This window comes from Crassostrea angulata, chromosome 6, assembly GCF_025612915.1.
Source record: "Crassostrea angulata isolate pt1a10 chromosome 6, ASM2561291v2, whole genome shotgun sequence".
Lineage (NCBI taxonomy): Eukaryota > Metazoa > Mollusca > Bivalvia > Ostreida > Ostreidae > Magallana > Magallana angulata.
The window spans coordinates 46,438,603-46,459,216 of NC_069116.1; the positions used below are offsets into that span (position 1 = coordinate 46,438,603).

Genomic DNA, 20,614 nt, shown 5'->3' on the forward strand with positions numbered 1-20,614 from the left:
GTTAGCGTAAACCTTGGTGTGTTTTACAACCGACGACATCCAAAAATAAGCAATCAGTGCTTCACTGTAATTTTGTTTCATGGTGCCAAAACTTGGCCCCAAAAATTGAACAAAATATTTTTAAAGTATATAATTTCTGAAACCCTGGTAATTTTTTTTAAATAAAACTCATTCAATTTTCTTATTAAAATACCAAAAACAATTTAAAATACATTCAGTCATTGAAATCGCTCCCATAAAAACTTCCTAGATCTGCGCCTGGAAATAAATAGTTATATTTTTTTTTTTGAGGGGGGGGGGGGGGTTCATTATACATGTACTAGTATATCAAGAGAACGATAACTTCCTTATTTCACAAAGGCATGCTTTTAACAAAATAATACTTCTTGAAAACCTTTCATGATGTTGTCAAAAGGGATGCATGTACTTGTTCTAAATGATAAATATCCTTGTATGTGTGTTTCATGTTAAAAATAACCACGCTTTAACATCACAATATTTATGTGATTTTCAAGGAAATGCGTTAAATTGAGCTAGGAAACATGTTGTCCTGTTTTGTTATGAAAATCCGGTTTAGGTAAGCTCTTCAATTAGTACTATATAATAGTTAATACAAAAAAATGTATGCATTTATATTTATCTTGAGAAATTACCGTTTAAACAATGTTCTCCATTAAATGTTCTTATTTCATAATGAAATACCCAATCTTTACTGATAAAACTGACGGAATCAAATTTAGTCCTTTATAGTCTATTAATACGGTTTATATTTCATATTATATATTAATATAATATGTATATGAATAAATAAGGTTTCTTTTTTCATTGTACAGTTTATTTACACTGCTGTTAGATACGATGAAAGGGTGTTTGATTCTACACTGTGTGGTATTACAGTTCATTCCTGATACAATGGGTAATCTGTAACAGTATAGCATGATTTTCACTATAAATCGCAAGATGGAGGGATGTGTTTTGTTTGCTCCTTGTATTATGATAAACAAAATCATATGCAAATTATCTAAAGTTTTTTCTACCATCTTACAGAACATGCTGTCCTAATTTTAAACTAAAAAAAAAATTCTGAAGTAATATCATGTGCGTATTAATTGAATTTATATTAAAATGACCGATTTGTGTTTGAATTCAGGTGTAGTGTTAAACTCTCTATGTACAAAAACGTCTGATTGGGGTAACTACCACATCCTCCGTTGTCCCATTAATCACACGATTTATATCGCAAAGCACGTGATTGAGGATGGATTTACCAAACTGGCCTTCCCATCCCTTGGGTGTAGCGTCCGTGATGCTGTTTACTGTGGTGTCGAACTACCAACTAACAACACCAATATTAAAAACTACCACATTTTGGACTCAGCCGTGAATACATGCAATGGACGAAATGAGTGTAATCTGACCAAACAATATTTTCTGAAGGCTGAAGCGGCTCTGAAGAAGTTCTGTAATGCTTCACTACGACCCGAGTTACAGAAAGCAACTTTTCGACAGAGCATTGACTATAAATGTATTCAGGGTGTGCAAATATGTTGAGTTTTAATAAACGGTACATTTATATCCCAAGAGTTGGTTCTTACGATGTATTCATCTTGTGTATTTTACATATTTGTAGATTCTCAGATTATGAATATGTGTTTGACGGAAAATGAGAGCAGACATCCTAATCAACCCGTGTATATAAAGATGTCGGACGCAAACTGTACCTGTTGTCTTACTGGACCTGTGTCACGTGTTAAGATATTACAGACAATGTCTGTCAAAATACGGATTCAATCAAACGACAGCAACCTTTTTGGTATAAAAAAGATTTCTGATTAAAGGAACGATATCTTAATCATTTTTATGAGTTGGTTGTAGTTAAGAAGTTTGAATGTTTGAACGTTTCCGGAGCATTAACACTCTGTCGTTGGTGTATATTGCGTTGATAAACCTGTTCAAGCAGACACTCTGATAAAAAATTTTAAAATTTTTATGAGTTTTCAAAAATAAATATGTGAAATGGACCTCTAATTATACAATTTCCAGTGATATCTATCAAGTGGAATGTGGTTAGAGAGTAATTAAAACTTTTGATTCTTTTTTTAAGAGCATCAAATCACTAACGTTGGTTTGTACGGTATTGATATTCCTGCTCAAGCAGACAATTTATTAATAAACATACAGAAGGGATCAAACAACGGCTGGGTTCTGATGAAAGTTCTCAGTGAAGGTAGATTTGCTGTTCGACTTTAACATATAAACAAAGTGTCTTAATTCACTTTATGACATGTACATCGTTTACATTACAAACAGTTTGATTTACAAAGAGATATTTGTAACCTATTAATTTAGTATCATACATTGTACTTTCTTTTAGGGAATATCTCAATTCAATGTCATATAAGGGATAGGACTGAGCAAAACAAGGAATATATTACTACAGAATTACAGAAGGTCAATTCAAGAGTCAATTGTCAACCTATAGAAGACACAACACCGTTCCTTACAACAATGAATACACCATTTAATTTCAGCGAAGTTGCAACCAGACAGTTTTTCATGAGCAGTCTTAACAATGCTAAAAAAGAACTCAGTGACCTAGACGGTATACTTTACAACGGTATGTTTCACTAAATGATTAATATAATTTATAATTAATTATTCATAATGGTATAGAATGATTAAATTTAGTTAAAATCTGAATTTTAGTGTTCTGCAATATACAATTATTAGTCGTTTTTAAAAATATAATTAATTCCTTATTGTTTTCCTTAATGTATATATTGTGTTTTATAGTACGTTATAGATGTGAATATTGTTGCATTTTATTTTATGGAGAGAGAGAGAGAGAGAGAGAGAGAGAGAGAGAGAGAGAGAGAGAGAGAGAGAGAGAGAGAGTTAAAGGTGGCCTAGCTCTGTAGGATTTTCTTTTACATAAAATTGTTCTGAGTCTTGTCAATTTTTTATCTTTAATCTAACATTGTTTTTACATCGTCTTATGTCATATTTTGAATTTATTTATATAGTTACTTGCAAGAATATAACAAAATAACTATATTTAAAACTATGACAACTACTAAAAAGTAACATAAGATTGACTTTTTCTCATTTTACTCATATCATTTTTATATTTTAGCGAAATTCTGGATGCAAAGCCTCATAGTGATTACAGCTGTCATCGTTTTGCTGGTCACTTTCATGCTTCTTTTTTCTATATTTAAGCAAAGGTAATGTGAATTTTCAAATCCAGTATATATATGATTATATTAATAAATTTGTTTTAACTACTGAAACAGTATGAATCGCAATCATAGGACTGTTATTCAGTCGACTGAATAGTGACTGAATGGTTTGGAAAGGTGACTGAATGGCAGAGACATGGCATTCAGTCATATTTCAGTCACATTTCGGTTATATTTTACAAATAATCACCTCTCAGTTATATTTCAGTCACAACTCAATTGACTGATTGGCACAGCTTCATCTTGTGAAAATTGCTGTGTAAAATGTACAAGTTTTAAGTTGTGATAACTTTAAATAGATGGATTGGATAACGGGTAGACCTATTTCATACACTAGTTTGTTGTACTCTAGAAGAAATTTGCTTTTTTGAGAAGGTTATAATGATGTCAAATAATAACCCCTTTATCTCTGAATGCGTCGCGCTAACGACGTTATATAATATTTTGATGTAAAACCATTTTCTTTTCTACAGAAAGGACAGAAATTTGCTTTTGACAATTCTACAGAAACTAGATGATAAATGCTCTGACACAGTTAAACAAAACTCTAGAGCAGATTTAAGTCATCCAAGACTGTCAGAAGATGATAAGACTTACCAACAGATTTCCAGTCAGTTCCTCTGTCGTCCAAATACAAAACGATTCACTTGTTCCGTGTACGAAACAGAGTGTATGGTTTTGGAAAACGCTGGAGATGACGTTCGAGGCAATGTGATGTCACTTGAAAGTAATGGTTCACTGTCTATGCCTGAAGACAGCAACCCAAAAGGAGTTTATGAGCTACAAAAGATTATTTGAATCATGTTGAACAATATTACATTATTTTAATTGAAAATAGAAAAAACAATTTCGGATTTTTGCAACCAAGGTGTTGTCCTTACCTTTGAAATAAACATCTTATCCACTACAATTAACTAAACTCTGAAGTTTGTGAAATAGTTCTTGCATATCGTTCTTTTATTGTTGACAATGAACTGTACATGTCTTAATTTGCAGAAAAATCTGTTTTCAATTTGACAATTGTGAAATTGCTAATCAATGCCATTTTTTTTAGTTTCTCATTCCTTTCAAAATGTATGCAAAATAAGATCCGACCCTCTCCTTTCCCGAAAGGTCCCCATGAATTACTGTGATTTGAAAATTCTTGTAACTAATTAGCACCTATCACAAATTAATTTTAAGTAACATTAGAAGAATTTTTTATATACATGTATTTCTATTTAATAAATGGCCCACTTTTATAATTCATTTATGTACTCAATCTTTCATCGGCTCCAACCCCAAAACAACCAACATTATCTCGTTAACTACAAGAATTCTCTTCAATGTGTTTTCGAACTTTGGACCACGGGCGGGTCTTAGTTTTTTTAATCACTTTTCGACAATTCAAATCAACACTATGCGATATATCGTATAAGTCTTATGTGCTTTCATAATAATATCACAAATTAAAGCTTGGTAACTCTTGATAGAAGAGAAGAAATTACTCTCAGTCTTCTTACGTTGAACTTCAGACCCCTCCCGGGATCCAAACTTTTAGTGTTAGGTCATAGTTTCCAACCATGACATCTCAATTTATCTTATGATAATTTAATTTTGATAATAATAGAATATTAGAATATTAGATAACAATAGAACTGCAGTTCTCCAAACGGTTTTGACAAAATTCATCAATTTCAGTCGTGTTGTTCTTTAGAGGAATACTTTTTAAAGACAGATTCCTTAACTTTTTTTTCTATATTGCAATTTGCTTCCTGTCATGTGTTTTTTTTTTTTGCTTAGCAAAAAAGGACGTTAACAAACTTGAATTTACACTATATCACAATAATAGTTTAACAGACTCTGCACCTTTCCTTGGGCTGTAGTCTTTGTTTAAGATTCACAGTTTGAACCACTATTATAGATGTTTGCATCATGAATAGGGCATCGTTTTGCATCAGAAGAAGAGTTTAAAGATTGTATGTTTATTTTTCTAACTTAAACATTGTTCCTTTTTTTGGACCACATTATTGGCTACTAAGGGGCATATTGAAATCAAGTATTATTGCATTGTTGTTTATCGGGAGGTGTAAAAGTCATTTTTAAACAATCGTATTCATGATATTAACTATCTAATTTAACTTAACTAATAATTCAATTAATACTTGTATTACGAGGTTTTTCATCAACTTCTATGAAAATTCATAGTAGCTCTGTATTTAATAAACAGCGTTTAGTACTGCACAGCATTAAAAAAAATCATAATATTATGTTCCAAAAAAATTCTTGATGTATTATTCATATCTTTTTATTTATTTCCATGTGACACAAAATGTAGTGCTCACCCTCTTTCCCTTTTCATAAAAAATTTCATACTCATTGTAAATTTTATAAACTACAGAGAACTTTGTTTGGCTGACTTTTATTATATAAAATATTTAGGAAATAGTTTAATTACGTGACTGACATTTTTAGTATATGAATAGAGATTCTGGTTGGAAAGATCATTCAGATAAAAAATGATTATAAAGTAACACAGTTTTACTAGGGAGATTTAGATTAATCGTCCCACGTGAGAACTTTATTAAGGTCCTCCGTTTCCAACGTGATTGTAGTGTTTCTTCTTATTATTTTCCCCCTATTCTTGTCCAAAACATTTCTCAGAGATGGTTGGATAGGTTTTCTTGAAATTTTTAGGAGTGATAGAAAAATGATAATATCCCGAGGCGTTTTTTTTTTTTCGTTTTTTTTTTCAAAATTCACTTCAGGTCGTCCGTTTCCTGTCTCGCGTCAAAAACCCTTGTTTCCTCGAGATCTCAGAATCAGCATACACTTGAACATCTAAGCTTTGTGGGATGAGAGACCTATATTTGTAGATGTGTTTAAACTATTGTGTATTGTTTGTTGTAGCTTTCGGCCGTCATGGGAAGCACTTCAAATATAATTATTTTTACGAATTAAATTTCTTTTCCATAAAATAAATATATAAGTATAAATCTATACATAAGTTATCTATGCGATGTTATATCAACATATAAATTCTACTTCCGGTGAGTTATCTCAATTATCTCAGGTAGCTTTTTACAAACACATTTTGTACCCACGAGATCTCAGAAACTATAGGTGATCAAAGCACGAAACTTTCATGAATGATAAACATTTGATTGAAAATGCTTTTAACCGGTTTCATTTTGTCTTCCGTCGCTTCCGGTCCACATAGGAAGAGTTCAAACAAATCGAGCTGTTTATCAGTTTAATTTTTTCCTTTGATATTTGTAGTTAGCTCGATGAAGAATAATGTACAAACAGCAAGTATACAAGAAATATTCAATACAATTTACATTATGCACTTCCGTTTGTCCGTTTCCTGTCCCAAGACAAAAAACCTTATTTCTACGAGATCTGTAAAACGGTAATGAATTGAACAACGAAACTTTGTGATGATAGACATGTGTATGTACATGTGTTAACACTATTTTGTTTTATCCGGCGTAACTTCCGGTCGTCACAAGAAGTTCATCAAATTTTCATTTCTTTGAAATTATTTGATTATTTAACATGGAAGTAACTTTTTAGCCATAGAATTACAAAAGATCATCTACAGATGGTAAAAAAACCAAAACATAAGTTCTACCTCCATTGAAACATCTCAAATAACTCAGGTAGACTTCTTTTTTTTTAAAACAAAGTACCCACAAGATCTCAGAAACTGTGAGAGCTTACATGGATAATGGACATTTGATTAAACATGTGTTTATCGGGTTTCATTTAGTCGTACGTCACTTCCGGTTCTCACTCGAAGCGTTTAAACAATAGAAGTTTTTTTTAACTTTATATTTTTTTTTTAAACATTTTACTCAACGTGATTAACAGTAACGTACCTTAGGTAAATGTACTAAAATATCTACTTTCAATTTCTAAAACACTTCCGCCTGTTCGTTTCCGGTCCCGAAACAGAAGCCTTTTCTCAAAGAGATATTGCATGTATAACTAACAAAAACTTGAACATCCGAACTGTGAGGAAAGACAAAACAATGTATGAAGTTATGTTTACTATGTTCTGTATGATACGGCGTAACCTACGGTCGCCACAAAGAGTACTCAATAACTGACATTTTGTCTTTTTGTTTGTTTAACTTAGAAATAATTTCTTTGGAATTCCTTTACAGGATATATTATATCCCTTTTCTTTTCACGAGAGAAACGGATTTTATGTGCAGATTGATACATGAGGAACAGAAGACCTTTTTGTTGATATAGCAACAAGAGTCTAGTTTATTATTTATTTTTTGTACAGTCTCTCATATTCCAATGTGGTTTAAAGCTGGAAAACTTGATAGATTCCTAGAACATCCAATCCAAAACATCTCCATGTAAAATGTTAAAAATCTGAGCTCCACTGAACTGTTCTGAATACTATCTAACAATACACATCGCTAATGGTGTGCAGTTAACATTATAACCAAACTATATGAAAAAGCATATATATTGTCAACTAATATTTTTGTTTTGCTGTGTTGAAAGTTCACTATACGTGATTATGAGATATTGTGTCTTAAGTACGGCCATTTAGTCGGATGTCGCAATCAAGATAATTTGTATGAACAGGATAGTGTACTTTTGGCTCTATTTTCTTTTAAGCGTTTTTCGCGGAAAGCCGCTTCCGCAAAAGAATAGCCACATTCAGAAATACGCTAATTCAAATCTACGCTAGTTTGTTGAAAAATATTTTTCCGCTGAATATTGTACACGCTAGATATAATACGTTTATATAATTAAGATGCAGTTTCCAAAATATAATTATTCCATATTTAGCGGTTGCTAAATCACAGGATGAATGGCCATCTTTAAGTTCTCCTTAAAGATAGCTTAAAGATGCTTAAAGGTAGCTTAAAGACGATCTTTAAGCCACCTTTAAGCTACCTTTAAGCTATATGTGTTGCTTAAAGATGGCTTAAAGAAAGCGTAAAGATGGCTTAAAGGCAGCTTAAAGACTATCTTTAAGCCACCTTTAAGCCACTTTTAAGGACAACTTATAGGTCCTTAATGTCCAAACTTCTTTAAGCCACCTTTAAGCCACCTTTAAGCTACCTTTAAGCCACCTTTAAGCCATTAAAAAAAATTTATTTCAATATTGTGCTTAATTTCCAACAAAATGTATTAACTTTATGAAAGAAAAGGTATTAAAACGGTTTTTGTTCTAGAAAGAAAAATGAAAAAAAAAACAAAAAAAATACCGGCCACGTCGAGAATTGAACCCGGGACCCTTAGTTTACTAGCATCACCACACTTACTCTGCGCCACGGCAACTTACATATATATGAGCGTTTTTATATCCTATATATCAGTGGATATTGAATCACTGTATTGAATGTGTTTACTTCAAAAGATTTTGACAAACCATTCAGTTTGTAACAATTAATAATATCTAATTTATAAATAACGTGCATGCGTGTATTTAGAATGAAATACGGAACTTGGTCTTCAGTGAACAAAAATATATTATACCTAAATGGAAACCGTTAGGTTCACTATAATAGGCTTTCTTAGTTAATAAATTTAAACCGAGTAGATATACGTTCATCTAATTTATAGCTATAAAAATGTAAGAAAGAAAATGAAATCATTTCTTTTATGAAATGCATTGATACTATTAGGGTATTTGTTCAATTTCCCGCAATTTCCCGGTTTTCATGATCGCGGCGCCGTTCCAATATGTTTAAATATTTACATGTAATTGTATGTACATGATTTTTAAACTATCAATTCTATAACAAACAAAATTACCAATTACCGGTGACGTATTTACTGCATGTGGCAATTGCAAATGACTTGTATATACAATTGTATGATGTGCCAGGCCGGGTATATTTGACATATTTACCCTTATACATATATTTGAATAATCAACCCCTATTTATGATCACCGGTACATTAATTAATTAGCCTCAAGATTTTACTCTTACATACATGTATCGTTAATTTGTAGACGTAACATCTTTGAAACCCAGAGCTAGGAAATAATACTTTGAAAATGAATTACAAATGTAAATTAACTTTTATTCAATAGACTTATCGTATGCTCGTACATACTAAGATTCAACGCCTTTAGAAACCCTGACGTGCACCTGGGCACACGACACACCTGTTGTGTATATCTTGTATATTCTGTGTTAGTTCCAGGGGTTTTCTTAAGTTGGACAAACAATAGACTTTAATTAGATATACACAAACATGCACCTGGGCACACGACACAACTGTTGTGTATATCTTGTATATTCTGTGTTAGTTCCAGGGGTTTTCTTAAGTTGGACAAACAATAGACTCTAATTAGATATACACAAACGAACAAAACTATGTCTAGACAAACAAAGCAGTAATATCCTGCCCGATATAACAACGGCAGTTGAAAGTCTTTTCATCTTTAACATGTATCTAGCAGATCTAGAGTTAGAAATAATGAAAATTGAAAAAAAAAATACAAACCTTAAACCGATTATCAAATTAAATCATGCATTTTTGGTTCATTATCTTTATTTGTTTAATAACCGGAGGAACAGAGAGAGAGAGAGAGAGAGAGAGAGAGAGAGAGAGAGAGAGAGAGAGAGAGAGCGAGAGAGAGAGAGAGAGAGAGAGAGAGAGAGAGATTTTTTTCACCGATTAATTTATAATAGGAAACAAACATACTTTAATTAGTTTTATGCACATATTAAGATCATCCCTACAATAATTTTGAAACCCCCCAAAAATTATAAAGAATTTTATAACGGCAATCTGTGTCCATCGGAGCGGTGCTGATGATAGCGATCTGTGTTTAATGGAGCGACGATTAAAACCGCCTGGAACACACCCCCCCTTCCTTTGAAATTATATTATCACTCGGATGACCCCCTCCCATCTCTATAAAAGAGCTTTAGCATTTAATATGTTTTTATTGTTCAGCTTGATCAATATTGACTTAAAGGCCACTTAAAGACAGTGTAAAGGCAGTGTAAAGAGAGCGTAAATGCCACTTAAAGATGCTTAAAGATGGCTTAAAGGTGGCTTAAAGGTGGCTTAAAGAAGTTTGGACATTAAGGACCTATAAGCACTTGCTTAAAGGTGACTTAAAGGCGGCTTAAAGGTTGTATAGCCTTTAAGCTCCTTTAAGTCACCTTTAAGCCGCCTTTAAGGACTTGCTTAAAGATGGTTTTTCGCCCTGTGAATGAGTTAATAAACGATTTTTTATCTCAATTACCATTGTTTAGTTTTTAAGTGACAATATGTCCGCTGATTTTCAGTAGCATAATAAAAATTCAACGATTTGTCTCTATTTGTAAATGTTTAAAGCAGGAAGTTTATTCCTCTTACAAATAATTTCAGTTCTTGCACTTGAGCACTGTTGCATTAGTCTGGTAGTGTAAAGTAATAGTGCAAGAAACTGCGACTGATGCACATTAGTGATTGTAACAATTACTACCTTAAGAGACCCTTGAAATTTTAATGTTCCTTGTCAAGATATTTGGGATGAGTCCCCCCCTTTTTTAAACGGTGCTAGATGCCTGGCAATGATAACATTTCTATTAACAATCTCTTAGAATTCAGTATAAAAACACTCTTGTGTGTTCAGATGGCAAGAGTTGGTTCCTTTACTTATATTTAAGGAAAAAGAGTGTCTGCGTAATGTGCATATAGATGAAGGTACATTTATGATGCTGTATATCAGAGAGACCATGCTGGGTTCAGTATGTCATCACTTACTCACATATTTTGCTATAAGGAAAGCCGTTTTTGGATCTAAATCATATGCATAGTTGGTGTTGTTTTTAGTCTCGAAGTTGTCTACCAGAAACCTTGCTGCTCTGCATTACATTCTTTCTAGCTCTAGTTTGTCAATATTGTTGACTGTTTGAGTATCTTAGACAGGTCAGGCATTTTGTAGCATTGTCCAAAGAGATGTATAGTAGCACTTAAGATTTGATTTGGTCGATAAACTAATTTGAATAGAATTCTCCGAAAGAAGCTGAAACTCCTGTTGGCTTTCTTTGTGATTGCAATGAATTGTAAAATATCCTAAATAATGGTTGTTCTAAGAGACTTGCCCATCAAAATTTTTTCCTGATATTTTGAAAACGTATTTTTAATGTCATGTTTTTAGGCATACAGAAAATGAAATGCTTGACAATTATACATAAATACAAAAATTTTCATTTGTTTGGCACTTGAAATCCAGCGTGAATGGTCTTTCAATTTCAGATAAATATAGCTAATATCGACCATGATTTTAAGACCATGTTGACCCCGACAGCGTGTCGAAATTTTGATCAGTTAGGTAATTAGTGATTGATCATTTATACCATCAATCACAACTTATCAGGCAACGTTGATACAGAATCACCTACAGCGATGTAAGCTCTAATTCCCTCCACGTGTAGTAAACTGTTACCTTAACTTTAACTAACTGTCCTAAACAGCAACTTTAGATTTGCCTACTTCTTAAATGTATTAAAAAGTCGTATCTTTGATAGGATAAAAAATGCATACACATTAATTAGATAAAAACCAAAGCTAATTAGTGCCGGGTGAAATAAAAATATTATTTTATATGCATAGAGTTTGTACTATGTGAGGCAGCAACCGGAAGCTATAGCTGTATCACCCTCAAGGCGCTTTTTTGTCTCGGCACATTGTCCTCAAATATAAAATCCAAAATTCACGATTACCTGTGTTTTCATTCAGATAAGTCTGTGATATATTGATTAGAAAACCTTAAAATAACATATAGCATCACATTGTGCATGCAAGGATACTTTTATTTAATTCTAAAACAAATCAAAAATAGCGTTATACAGTCATATGTACCTAAGTAAGAGGTAAGATCAAGAGAAAGAATTTGAATCATTACGAAGTTGCTTATAGGATGGAAGTTTTTCTCTTGATAATTTTGATTTTTTTTAGATGATCCTTCATTTCAGACGGTAGACTCTCCTCAAATGAACATCAAATGACGACAGTTTGTCAAAGAAGTTCGACAACTCTTACAGTGCGGAACACATATAAAACGAATAAAAACCAGATTAGTTTAAAAAATTTGTAAATTTTAAAACATTGTAAATGTATAGGTTCTCTATGATAAATTATATTGTTACTTTAGACTTAGAATTCGATTTTTAATAAACATTTTGGTTTTAGATAAATGAACCAAACAATATTACACGGTTTAGATTTTTCCCCTGATACCAGCCCTCGGAAGTTGTCATTATAAAAATGTTTGTTTTGCTTTCTTTACGAATTAAGAAATTATCTTGGTAGAGAGTCATACAAATTTAGGGTGACGCAATAAAGATCGGGGCAATTCAAGTATATGTACTTTACTTTTTTCAATAGGATTGATAGAGGATGTTAATCTAATGTAGGAAATTTTTAAAATGCTTTTCTGAAGAGCTTGAGATGGAAGTTTTCATATTCTCAATATTTATTAATATATATATATATTTATTTTGTTAGGAACTTTTTAATTCGGATAAGTCACCACTTACTATATATCAGATAGCATTAAGTTTATAAAACGTGAACATTCAATTTGATTTTATTTTTAATGTGAAGTGAAAGTTAAATTCATTAAAGTATGTCATAATTTTTTGTCTTCAGTCATTCCCATCCCATCAACAAAAATCTTAATCAAAAACCATATTTACTTGCTTGATGCAAAATAAGTAGCCATACAATGTATATTGTTGGCCAACTGTCATCTAAAACTAAAAATATAAGTTTGGTTTTACAAAATGTGCAGCTATTCAAGAACAATATTGTACTCCTTGAAAATATCATTGGTCAAATGGGATTTTAAGAACCATTTGATTCACTATATTTTATGTCCTTTTGTCAAAGCATGGCATTCAATTAAAATTGAATGTGTGTGTGTTAGTATGGTATGCTGTGTAAATGTAATACAATGATTAAACTTAAAAATTAGTGTGTTTGAATTAAGGAAAACAATGAATTATTTATTTTTAAACACAAGAAGAAAATTCTTTTTAGAGAATGTTTTACATATTTATCACTCGTTAAATTAAAACAATTAAGGCAGAATGTTCTTTAAAAAATGTATTATAGAATATGAAAGGTTACAATAATCATCGACATAAAGTGCCGTACAAACACTTCCGTCTTCCTTTTCCTAGCTATAAAAAGTCGATTATTTAGCTGTATGTTAGTTACATGTACGACAGATTCCCATCATGTCTTTTGGAAAGGTCATTAACTATATGCTGTATCATATATAGTGTCTCTCATGGTTTTTTGCATAACATATCAAGCATCATCACGTCCCTTGTATTTCATAAAACATTTTTTTGCTTGCTACGTTCTTAAATAATATTTTGATATAACCAAGAGTGGCATTAATTTTATATGTCCATGATTTAGCATATGTTAAGCCTTCATTTTAACAGAGTGGGACAAATGCAGAAAGTTCTATACATGAATGGTGGTTTAAAAGTTACTCAGTATCCTGACCCTTTTATTTATATAAAGATTGAAAGATCTGTTTATAACAAAAAATGAATATATATATATATATATTTATATATATATATATATATAGAGAGAGAGAGAGAGAGAGAGAGAGAGAGAGATGGTTGAATTATTGTATATAACATGCACACATTAACATTTTTTACTTTTCTATGAATAGCAATCCTTTTAGCAGTGATTTCTTGTTCCATCATCAAAAAGGGTCATTGAGTCAACGAATGAAATCAATCAACTAACTACTGTATACAAACTTTCCAAAATATCAATAACAAAAAAAACACCATAGCAATAATAATTCACATTAAACCAGTCATAATTGTTTTTAAAAAAAAGTTAAACTAGTATTATTTGAACAGCAAGTTGAATATTAAAATTATTCTTAATCAGCACTAGACTTAAAAGATATTTGTGATATGGATAAATAGCGTCAAGATAGTCATTATTGGTACTTGTCTTATATTATTCTCGACATCGTTTACAATTTGTAAAGGTGTGTATGAAGAAGCCGTTTCATTGCCTTTATTGATGCTGGCACACATACGGTCCGCTTGATGGATCTCAATACTCGTCTTTTCATTTAGGATGACAAACAAGCATCAGTTTTTCCTGTTTGTTATTTATTATGATTTTGACTGAATTATGGCCCTGTGGTCCTTGTAATAAAAATACATGTATAAAATGAAATATTCGTAATGCAATCTATGGATAAAACATGTTTGAATAAACTATAAGTTATATGAATATTAATGTTTGTTATTCTACCTCTATATAAAACCGACAGCGGTAATTCATTTTACTTCTTAATTTGATAAGTGTTTAGTAGAAAACTTGGACCATCAAATTGCCTCTTTTTATAGTAAATCAAAAGGACAAAGACAAGAATCAATATTATCAAAATATAGAATATGAAATGTTACAATGAATATCGTCATAAATTGTCATCATTTCCGTTTTCCTTTTCCTAACCATAAAAAGTTGATAAACTTCACATATACACTTCATTATATTCACCTGTTTCCTTTCTGATTATCTCGCTGCTGTATGTTTAGGTACCACTTAGTCCCATCAGGTGTTTGAAAAAGGTCATTTGCCATATGTTGCATGATATATAGTCATTCTCAGAGTTTTTTTGCATAACATTCAAAGCATTATCACATGCCTTGTACTTCATTAAATATTGTTTTTGCCTTATAGAGTTCTTAGACAATAAATTCACATAATTAAGAGTATGCAGTAATTTTATATTTACATGTGCAATGATTCTGCATATGCTAATCCTTTATTTTATCACAGTAGAAAAATTCAGAAGCCTGGCCTACTGCAGTAAACAAAAGAGAACAAAACCACATAAAAATACTCGACAAACCACAAAAAATATGTCTACTGTTTAATTCAAGTTGGGAGTTCAAATATCATATAGCATTGCACTGAGAACTCATTTCAGAAGTTAGAGATAAGATTTCAATATTATGATGATACTACCTAAAATTTTCTTGTCATGTTTTTTTTTCATTTTAATCATGCATGATGGTTTAAAAGTTATTCAAAATCCGATCCTTATATTCGTATAGAGATTGAAAGATGCGTTAATTAAAAAAATATACACGGATATAACGATGGTTGAATTAAAATACCGTTTATCCGGTAATTTTCGCGATGATCTAATTTTCGCTTTGTTCGCGATCTATTTTTAATCACAAAAAATTGAATATGCAGAAATTATAACAAACTTTTTAATTCGCAAAAAATGAATGACGCAAAAAATGTTACAGATATCCCCATTTTCCCAAATTTTGTGACACGCGAAAAAAACCTGATATACGTTGGGGTATGTTATATTTACATATGAACATTATTGATTTTTCTAAGGCAATCTCTCGTAGCGGTAACAACTTGTCCCATCATCGAAAATGATAATTGTGTATAAATGTAATCAAATAACTACAGTGTACACACTCTCCACTAAATATCAATTACAAATAGAACACATAACAATAACATATCACACTGAACAGTCCTGCTGGTCTACAAACACAAATTCACTATATATTGTTTGAGCAGCAGATTAAATTTCAAAACTATAATGAATGTAAAATGATTAAATAACATCAAGATAGTCATTATTGGTACTTGTATGAATATTTCTCTCGACTTCGTTCTCAATTCGTAGAGGTGTATATGCAGAGGCCGTCTCATTGCGTTTATTGTTGCTGGCACACATACAGTCCGCTTGATGGATCTCAATACTCGACTTCTTCTCATTTTTAGGATGCCAAACAAGCATCAGTTTCTCCTGTTTGTCTTTAATTCCTATTTTGACTGAACTATGACCTTCAGTCCTATAATGAAGTACATGTATAAAATGAAATATTCATAACGCATGTATGTGCATTTAAAACCTTTGATTAAAATCTGTCTGTATAACTATATGAATATCAATATTTCTTAGTTTACCTTTTTAAAAAACAGCAGCGATATTTCTTTTTTTTAAAATAATAATAAGTGTTCTGTAGGCGGCTCGAACCTTAAAATTTAGAGGAAATTACCTCTTTTTGTAGTAAATTAAAAAAGCAAAAAGAAGCAGGAATATTATCAAAATGGTCTGTATCCAACTTAAAACACCACCGTCGGTAGTTGCAATTTTGGGACTTTCTACAAATAAAAGAAAAATCTATGAAAATGGAATTAAGAATCAGTACAATATACTCCAAGAACCCAGTCATTACCGTATTGTTTGAATTTTACGGTTATTGATTCAAATCTCATAATTACCTATTTTTTCTTTGTAAACAGGTACTTGGTCGTTTGTGGTTGATTCAATAAAAATGCTTGTTTTTGACTTTGTGAATGATGTTCCAATTGTAGGTTCAATTTTAAAAGCTCTTCTATTATTCAATGACGATGATGCTCGTACAGGTATGTTTTTATCACAGCTGATGGTAAAACCTCCTGTAAAACAAAAACGATATCTTTATTAGGCGATTAGCGTATACGCTTATCCATTTATGCTATGTAACCAAAACTATAATACAAGTAAAGCTTAGTGAAAGAGCTGCATATGCTGAGTTAAAAGATTAAAAGTACTGAAGCTGGACAAATTACTAGATGTGTAAAACATATTTGTTGAAAAAAATGACAAATTGTCTAATTTTAAACATAAATATAGTGATTGTTCATTTTAATTAGGCAAGTTTTTGCTTAGAGTTAAACAAATGACAAAAATTAACTAGTTATGAGTTTAAAAAATCAATGCAGCTATTCCCAACAACTTAACAACAAGCTTGCTTACCGGTTTCCAGTACTTTCAGTAAGTGCTTTGATAATATATCCTTTCATTGTGAGGTCAAATAATCGTATAATGAAACTATCTTATTTATGATTCTGCATTTTGTACGTAACATTTGCCTTTCTGCAGGCAAAGAATAAATAAAATATATTTTAGAATAGACCATGAATTAATGTTAAATGTATTTGATGCATCACTAAATAATTTATTTTAGAATTTACGTTTTACGTTTTTTTTTCCAGAAAGTAATATCATATATAGGAGGGGTTACCTTTCCCTAAAACTTTTATCAGAGTCAAGCTTGCATTTGATCCATTCCGTATTGCTATTATCAGGTTGTCTGCTTGAACAGGAATATCATCGCCGTATAAATTTACACCAGTGTATTGATGTTCTTAAAAAAGAAACCAAAGTTACTTCCTTATCACAATTTACTTGATCTATATTATTATGGCACTTGAAATAACCTAATTAGAGGTCTAAAATTCATATTTATTTTTGTATAACTCAAATAAACTTCCGACTTTTCATCAGATTGTCTGCTTGAACAGGTATCAACCCCGAATAAACTATTGTCAGATTTTTGATTTAACTACAATTAACTTTAAAAAATTGATTAGGATAATGCTCTTATATAAAATCATGTATACCAAAAATGTTGTTATCTTTAGACTGAATCAGTAGTTTGATAGATATTATCTGTAATATCTTAACACGTGTAACAGATCCAGTAAGACTACAGGTACAGTTTGGGTCCGAAGCCGTCAAAAACACAGGTTGATAAAAATGGCTGCTCTCATTTTTCGCCAAACACATGTCCACGATTTGAGAATCTGCAAAATTGCACAATAAGATATAAAACGATGGAAGAATCAACTCTTTGAACATACAAGGGTTGATCTAAAAGTAATGTCACACTGGTACTGTATTGTATAAAATGATACATCAAAATGTTTCGTATCTAAATTCTAAAGAAAAATATTGATTATATTTCGTTGAACACTTAACAAGATATTGATGTTTATAGCCTGATTTATACGTGACATCGCCGCATCATGAATTTACGCATTTTTAAAGGTTTGTTTTTATGTATAGATAACATAATTTCAAAAATTGAAATTGACCCAAATAACACAATATTTTGAAACAGATATATTATAAACTTTTTCTAATTGTTTAAAAAAAAAAATAAGGGGACGTTACCGTCTATTTCGGATATCTACGCAATACTATTTTTCTCTAGATCAAGAAAAAAAAAACTGGACATGCGAAGAGTGATACTAGCCTTTTTTTTTGCTGCAATGGATAGAAATCACTAGAAAATGTACTAGAAATGATATATCAACCTAAAAGTCGTTCACGACTTCTTGAAGAGACCTTCACAAACTCATCACTCATTAAATAATATCCGATATACTACCCCATCGATTACAAAAAGAGTGATTAGTTACTCTGTGAAAAAAGGGGGGGGGGAGGTGTAAAACAGAGCATTGTGGCCAATTGTTATATCTTGTACTAAAATACGAAATTCTACATGTACCAGAACGCCAAAAATCTAGAAATGACGTCGCTACCGTCAGGCGACGATCCTTGCTTCTCACTTTAAAAAAATATATTATCTTCTGATATATTTATTATAATGCATTAACATTTTCAGATCTGAATTTAAATAGATATCTCAAAGCACAAGTTTTTGTCTTTTTACGCAGATTTTACATGATTTTATCGCATCTGTGACATTACTTTTGGATCAACCCTCGTACATTCACCGTATATTAAAACTCAACATGCTTACGTACCTTGAATACATTCATAGTCAATGCTCTGTCGAAAAGTTGCTTTCTGTAACTCGTGTCGAAGTGAGGCGTTACAATACTTCTTCAAAGCCGCTTCAGTCTCCAGAAAATATTGTCTGGACAGAGTACATTCATTTCGTCTGTTACATGCATTAACGGCCGACTCCAAAATGTGGTGGTTTTTAAGGTTGATGTTGTTAGCTGGTAGTTCAACACCACAGTATACAGCATCACTGGCGCTACACCCAAGGGATGGGAACAACAGTCTGTTAAAACCATCTTCAATCACGTGCTTTGTGAATATTTATAAATCGTGTGATTGGTGGGACAAAGGATGTGGTAGTTACTCCAATCCGACGTTTTTGTGCATTTAGAATTGATCAGCACACCTTTTTTAAAAACACCAAATAGCATTAATAGGTCAAAAACTATATGTAATCCAAATAATGCGCAAATTTAATTCCTAATTTATTTCATTATGTTTATCTTCTATTTTTTCAACGTTTAAATAAGAGTAATAAATTAGTTTATTTAAATTTGAAATGTCTGGATAGGAATAACGTAATTTGAGAAAATTACATAAAAACGCGTCTAATCTTTTTAATGATTAAGATACTTTTTTTATTTTCGTAATTCATTACCCATGGTCTCCGGAAAAACCTCTAAAACGACAACCATGTATATGATAAAGTATCCTTGCATCATGTATAATTTAGGCGTTTTAAAATCTAAAATAAGAAAAAACTTACTAATTAAATAGATATTTAACCACAAATATCTGAACGAAAAATGAAGGCAGCAAGTTATCAGCGTGTATGCGCTGATAAATTAAGAAAAAAAATTGATAATTCAAAATTTATCACGACTTCTTAAACGTTTTATAAAAAAATGATTGTCTATAATATTAAGTCAACTGATTTAAGAGGGATTGAGTATTTCATCGATATAAAACCACAACAAACAACCGCTAACGTTTCAGTATCCTTAAACAAAGAATATGAATCAATGTTTCAATTTTATAGCAATTAGATATATATGGTTATACAATGTTGTATATACTCACCGCAGCAAGGAGATTAATTGATGAATACAGTAAAGTCCAAACGAAGAAACCGCTCCGCAGCCTGCATAACCAAATGCCAAGATCTACGGTGTGGTACCTTCCTGTATATCAAAACAGGACAAAAATTCAACTTAAGTGGGAAAGAGTTTACTATCAACAATGACATGTCATGCCATACCAGAAATTTAATTTATGTAATTACATGTTCTGGTTGTGGAGAACTTTATATTGGAGAAACAGGAAAAACATTACGGGAACGAATCCGGATAAATAAACAGCATATTAATTCACCGGAATACCGTAAAATAAAACTCAGTGAACATCTGGACGTATGTGGAAGGAAATCTTGTATCGCATAGCCCCCTAACTCCGTCACTACCCTAACTTCGTCACTTTCGGGAAACTCCTCGCCGTTTGAAATCAAGTGCGATTATGACGTCATTTTTTGCATGTCAAAAATCTTCAATAAAATGTCAACAATTTACAACGGTTAAATTTAAGAGTGTGTTCAAACATAACAAAATTACACCTTGTTCATTTTATGTAGCAATAATTGCGTGAAATCAGTTAACACCTTTTCACAGGTGCACTAAAATAACGATATTTCTGACACGCGGGCCCATTTGATTATTTACGGTGGTCAGTCATTTTCAGAGAGGTCAAGACGAAACATTTCACATGTAATTTAATTTTTATTCAGGTTGTTAATACATTTTTTTCAGTCCGCAATATCGTT

The 20,614-nt window shown here is 31.6% G+C and overlaps 1 protein-coding gene and 1 pseudogene across 1 annotated transcript; one reads left to right on the plus strand and one right to left on the minus strand.

Moving 5' to 3' along the window:
* The first annotated feature begins 397 nt into the window (after positions 1-397).
* LOC128189769 (uncharacterized) lies at positions 398-5,716 on the plus strand. Its single transcript, XM_052861519.1, has 8 exons — positions 398-577; positions 834-916; positions 1,151-1,534; positions 1,631-1,813; positions 2,105-2,227; positions 2,375-2,617; positions 3,134-3,224; positions 3,713-5,716. Exons 1-8 carry the CDS (start codon positions 543-545, stop codon positions 4,035-4,037), a joined length of 1,467 nt encoding a protein of 488 aa, XP_052717479.1. The 5' UTR covers positions 398-542; the 3' UTR covers positions 4,038-5,716.
* Positions 5,717-14,347: 8,631 nt separating this feature from the next.
* Positions 14,348-19,517, minus strand: LOC128187550 (uncharacterized; annotated as a pseudogene).
* Positions 19,518-20,614: the final 1,097 nt, after the last annotated feature.